The sequence below is a fragment of the Danio rerio genome, chromosome 10 (genome assembly GCF_052040795.2).
Source record: "Danio rerio strain M-AB ecotype USA chromosome 10, GRCz13ab, whole genome shotgun sequence".
Classification (NCBI taxonomy): Eukaryota; Metazoa; Chordata; class Actinopteri; order Cypriniformes; family Danionidae; genus Danio; species Danio rerio.
In genome coordinates this window covers 690,001-695,792 of record NC_141030.1, presented here as the reverse complement: position 1 = coordinate 695,792, position 5,792 = coordinate 690,001, and the positions used below count along the sequence as shown (strand labels likewise).

General features: G+C 42.5%; 1 protein-coding gene across 14 annotated transcripts in view; it reads right to left on the bottom strand.

Moving 5' to 3' along the window:
• Window positions 1–247: 247 nt before the first annotated feature.
• smad4a (SMAD family member 4a) overlaps window positions 248–5,792 on the bottom strand; it is a 19,197-nt gene continuing 13,652 nt past the window's right edge. For 2 of the 14 annotated variants that reach the window (XR_015500450.1, XR_015500456.1), the window contains 5 exons: window positions 5,583–5,751; window positions 4,192–4,330; window positions 2,350–3,500; window positions 1,394–1,816; window positions 248–1,239 (listed from right to left, as the gene is read on the bottom strand). Coding sequence is in view for 2 of the 14 variants with exons in the window: in XM_087269558.1 (XP_087125684.1) it covers window positions 3,289–3,500; window positions 4,192–4,330; window positions 5,583–5,751 (520 nt within the window). In the remaining 12 variants the exon portion in view is untranslated. Of the gene's footprint in view, window positions 3,501–4,191; window positions 4,331–5,582; window positions 5,752–5,792 lie in introns of all 14 variants that reach the window. The other 12 variants (XR_015500451.1, XR_015500457.1, XR_015500447.1 and 9 more) reach the window with 7 other exon arrangements.

Here is a 5,792-nt window from a genome sequence, read left to right as displayed (position 1 = left end):
GGTAGGCGTCCAGGAGGCATCCATAACAGATGCCCGAGCCACCTCAGCTGACTTCTCTCCATGTGGAGGAGCAGCGGCTCTACTGCGAGCTCCTCCCTGCTGTCAGAGCTCAATCAATCAAAAATAAAAAAAAGTCCTAACAGATTAGGTAAAAACATCTTTAATTTAGTCTGCTCTTGTCAAAAACTGATTTTAAAAGCTGAAGTGCGCAAGGAGTGTCTGAGAATGAGCAATAAAACACACAAGACTTGGAAAATGACTTTAATATTGTCCTGTATTTGATCAACTGCTCAAACCGGAGCTTCACAAATGCCCTTATCCAAAACAGCAAACAGCCCATTTCATTTCTGTCAACATGAAGCAGAAGCCTTCATCAGTGGTCAAACCTCTCGCAGAACATCATCAGGCCATGCAGAAAAGACTGCTCAAACACCCGCGTGACGTCTCAGGAGTCTCACACACACACACACGAGCTCTGAGTAACACTGACACACTCTTCATTCATATGGCTTGCAATGTTCACATCCAACAACACACAGCGTTCATCAGAATAAAGGAGCACCGCTTCCTAATCTCCCCAGAGAACATGAGGACGTCTCCAAACAAAGCAGATGTACAGTAGAAGAGTCAGCGCAGATGAGTGGAGCTGTAGATCAGCATCATGAGGGATTCCTGTACACGAGCAGCTCGGTCAGCTTACTCACAGATGAAGGAAATCAAAGTAAAGAGACGCACACAGAGCAGGAACTGGGCTAGAACCAGCGTTCAGAGGAGGATACAGCGGCGCTTTCTGCATGTGTGGATTAGATTTAGGCTAACTAGAACACGTCCTGCTATGATACGCTGGCCAAAACAAAGTCAAGCCGATTAGTGAAAAGCTTTAATAATTAAAATGATGTGTTATGTACATGCAAACACAGCTAGCATGATAACCGCTGCCACATCAGACGCGGAGCGCTCCACCACTCGTCAACATCTGCTCTCTGAGGGAATAACCGAGGTGCATTCAAGGGTTCGTTCACACTAAAATAAAAATAATCCAATGATTAAAGACATCCTCGAGTCATTCTAGGTGGATACGGATGACTTATTTCAGTCCAAACCAATCAGAGTCCTTTAATAGCTGATCTTTGCCTTTTCCAGCTGTAAAACAGCAACATTCAGCTCATTTTAATCAGTCAGTATAAAACAAGTCCACATTCATCAATAACACAGGTGTCAAATCCAGTTCCAGGAGGGCTGCAGCTCTGCACAGTTTAGCGATAACCATCATTAAACACACCTGATCAAACTTATTGAGTCCTTCAGGCTTGTTTGAAACCTGCAGGTACGTGTGAAGTAAACTGTGTAGAGCTGCGGCCCTCCTGGAACTGGATTTGACACCCGTCATCACAGCTCTGAAATGCAGAATAAAGATCTACTGTAGTCAACATCATAAGAAAATGTGAAACTTCTTGAGTTTTGTGTGACTCCCGTCATCATCGTCGTATTCTCTGGAGGGGGATTTTATTGGTGCATCAGCGCCCCCAGCTGGACTGGAGTGTGTTTTGTTTGTCTTGCGCTTCATCAGTGCATGTTCTCCGCACAGCTGTGGAAAACACACTTCTGAAGGCGCTGATGTGGCAAAACATGCAGCTCAGAGGGAAAAGATGACCAGTGATGACTTGTAAGCTACACAAAACTGTTTGTTAGGTAGTAAACATGCATGCTTTCCTCACTGAACTGCATGGATTGAGTATTGGAGACATTTCTTCACCTCTTACACTGTAATAAGTGCCTCTTCTCTTGAGTTTTGTCCTGTTTGAAGTCTAAATATCTCAATATTCTTAAATGAAGAAGACATACAAGTCAAAAAGAAGTGAGTTTGTCCTTAAAACAAGCAAATGATCAGACAATGAGGCAAGCAAAATATATTAAAGTCAAAGTGAACACTAGCCTCTTTTGCTTACCTCATTGTTCAACTATTTTGCTTGTTTTAAGGAAGAACTTACTAAATTTTGACTTAAATGTCAAGAAAAAGCTTCTTCATTAGAGAATATTGAGATATTTAGGCTTCAAACAAGACAAAAATGAAGAGAAGAGGCACTTTTTCACAGTGTAGGAGGTGAAGAAATGTCTCCAACACTGAAAACATGCATGTTTACTACTTAACAAACAGTTTTGTGCAACTTACAAGTCATCACTGGTCATCTTTTCCCTCTAAGTTACACAAAACTGTTTGTTAGGTAGTAAACATGCATGCTTTCCTCACTGAACTGCATGGATTGAGTATTGGAGACATTTCTTCACCTCTTACACTGTAATAAGTGCCTCTTCTCTTCATTTTTGTCCTGTTTGAAGTCTAAATACCTCACTATTCCTAAAAGAAGAAGCTTTTTCCAGACATACAAGTCAAAATGAAGCGAGTTTGTCCTTAAAACAAGCAAAATGATCAGACAATGAGTCGAGTTTTCACTCTGACTTGACTTTATTCTGCTTTGGCAGACTGTTTTGCTTGTTTTCGTGTGAAACTCTCTTCATTTTGACTCGTTATTTCTGAAAACAAGATGTTTTGCTCATCTAGAAAATGCTGACTGATTTAAGAGATATTTAAACTAGAAACAAGACACAAAACTGCATGTAGGAAAGGTATTGTTTGCAGTGTATCACTGATAATTGTGCTTTATTAGACGTCTTAAAGGAATGAGCCTCCTGTTGAAACTATAAACCTGGAAAAGGCCAAGATCATTAGTCAAACACCTCACATTTAACTCAAGGAGGGTGTACATATAGAAGTCTCACCTTCAGCTTGACTAAATCAATGTGTGTTTTACAGTTTTGGGTGAACTAACCCTTTAAACCAGGGCTGTCCAAACTCAGACCAGGAGAGTTCAGCTCCAACCCTAATCAAACCCAGCTGAAGCAGCTAATCAAGCTCCTGCTAGACACGCTAGAACCTCCTGACAGGTGTGTTGAAGCATGCTGGAGATGAACTCAGCAGGACAGAGTTTGGACAGTGATCTAAACACATGATGCCAAAAACATATCAATAACTCAGTTTCACTCTGACCGAACAGCTGACAGATGCGAAACCAGAAATAAAGCAACCGTCTGAGCTGTATCCCAGCATGCACCTCTCCATGGAGAAACACTGTCGGGGGTGAAGATGGTGAAATCACACTGTAAGTACAGAAATAAATGCAGCATCTGTCGGTCTGTGTGCATGTCGTGACCTCTGACCCTGATCGGCCTCTCTGCATCCGTTCGCACAGTCCTGCGGTCCAGCGTGAGTGTGTGTGTGTGTGTGTGTCAGTCTAACGGTGTGGGGTCTGCGATGGGCATGGTGTGCAGAACCTCGTCCAGCAGCTGCAGCGCACGGTGCAGATGGATCTCGATCCAGCAGGGCGTCTCTTTAATGCTCTGCCGGGGGTAATCGGGACCCCAGCCCTTCACGAAGCTCATGCGCAGGATACAGAGCCGGCGCAGGTCATCCACACCGATACCAGCGGCCGCAGACAAACCTGCAGGACACAGCCCGGGGTTAAAGCAAGAAAACAACCCTGAGCCTGAACGATTCTGCTTTGCACTATTTATTTAAAAGTACTATGAGCACTTGTTATGGTTTAGAAGAAAACACTTTATTTGACAAAGTGCTGCACAACTGAACTGCTGAACTGAAGATTACGAGTGAAGTCAAGGCCATTATCACTTCTTTTTTCTTTTTTTATTCTGGGTTGTAAGCACAGTCCTGCAAAGTCTTTCTTTTGAAGACATTTGGAGCAGAAGATGGAGCTGAACAGTGCAGGAGGCTGAGGCTCTGCTGATTAGCCAATCATGTTTTTTCTTCCGTCAAATCTAAATATCAGGCTACCTCAAATCCATCACTTCACAGGAAATCTGCATTTAATTAATGCTCCGCTGTTGTTCTTATATCACAAACCTCTGTCAACATTTTTAATAGAAGTCATTAGTGAAATGTGTAAGGGAAAGGTGCACTGAGCAATATTTGAGTAATGCTTTTGACCTCAAAACAGTCAGTTTGGCAGCCGCTGAACACCGACTGGGAAACATTAAATTTCCCATTAGTAAAAAAGCATTTGTGGTGGCACTAACCTCATACAGTACACAGCTGAGTGTGTGAGTGCAGTGTTTGATTTGGGATGCAGCCAGTGTGTGCAGGTCTCAGTGTGTGTCTGTGTGTGTGATACGCACTGATAGCTGGAGCGATTCCTCCGACAGATCCGGGTCCGGGGATGTTTCCGGCCACTGCTGCTGCCTGAGCGGCTGCCGCTGCCTGAGCCGTCGCTGCCTGCTGCTGCATCTGCCGGTGGCACTGACGCAAGTCAAACACCTGCGGGACACACACAACAGGTGATCACACTGCTATCATCCACTCTCATCTACTACTAACACCTTTATTTATTAATCTGTCCACTCATCTGTCTGTCTGTCTATTTATCTATCTATCCTTTTTCAAACTGTTTTAATCTGTCTGTCTGTCTGTCTGTCTGTCTGTCTGTCCGTCCGTCCGTCTATCCGTCCATCCATCCTTCCGTCCGTCTATCCGTCCATCCATCCATCCATCTATCTATCTATCTATCTATCTATCTATCTATCTATCTATCTATCTATCTATCTATCTATCTATCTATCTATCTATCTATCTATCTATCTATCTATCTATCTATCTATCTATCTATCTATCTATCTATCTATCTATCTATTCATCTATCTATTCATCTGTCTGTCTGTCCGTCCGTCTATCTATCCATCTGTTCATGAACTCATTAGTCCATCATCCATTCATCAGTCTATCCATCCATCCATTTAGCCTATCCATCTGTCTATCCATCCATCCGCCCATTCATCTGTCTGCCTGTTTATCAGTCTGTCCATCCATCTGTCTATATATTCATCCGTCCATTTACCCATTTATCTGTCTATCCATCAGTCCATCCATCTGTGAAACTATCTTTCCATCTACCATCTGTCTATCCATCCATCCGTCCGTCCATCCATCCATCAGTCTGTCCATTCATCCATTCATCAGTCTATCCATCCATCTATTCATCCATTAGTCTATCCATCTATCTGTCCATCCATGCATGTTTTAATGCCATATCAGCAGCGTTGGCTACATTAATGGCAACATTGGTAATATATTGAATGAATAATTTACAATCATAACTGTTTCTAGTCTTATTTGTTTTATTTCGGCTAGAATAAAAGCAGTTTTTAATTGTTTTAAAGACATTTTAAGGTCAATATTATTAATTCCTTTAAGCTATATTTGTTTTGGATTGTCTCCAGAACAAACCACTGTTATACAATGACTAATTACCCTAACTTTACCCTAATTACCCTAGTGAAGCCTTTACATGTCACTTTAAGCTGAACACTAGTGTCTTGAAGAATATCTAGTCTAATATTATAATAAATTAGTTATTAAAACTATTATCTTTAGAAATGTGTTGAAAAAATCTTCCAGTTACAGAGAAATTGAGTAAAAATATACAGGGGGGCTAATAATTCAGGAGGGTTGATAATTCTGACTAAAACTGTATATCCTGCTATGGCTATAATTATGTGTATGTGTTTCTCACCTTGATGTATGCGCTGGGGTAAATCTTGTGCACGGCGTCCCCGGGTGCGCGTCCCGCCTCACGGTCCAGGTAGTAGCTCTGGACGAAGACCGCGTGATCGCTCAGACAGCGAACCCACACGTCTCCTTCACCTTTACACTCCAGCTGGACGCCCTTCCCGATGTGCAGTCTGAAAACAGAGAAGTCAGATCAGCTCAGCCGCATGATGGA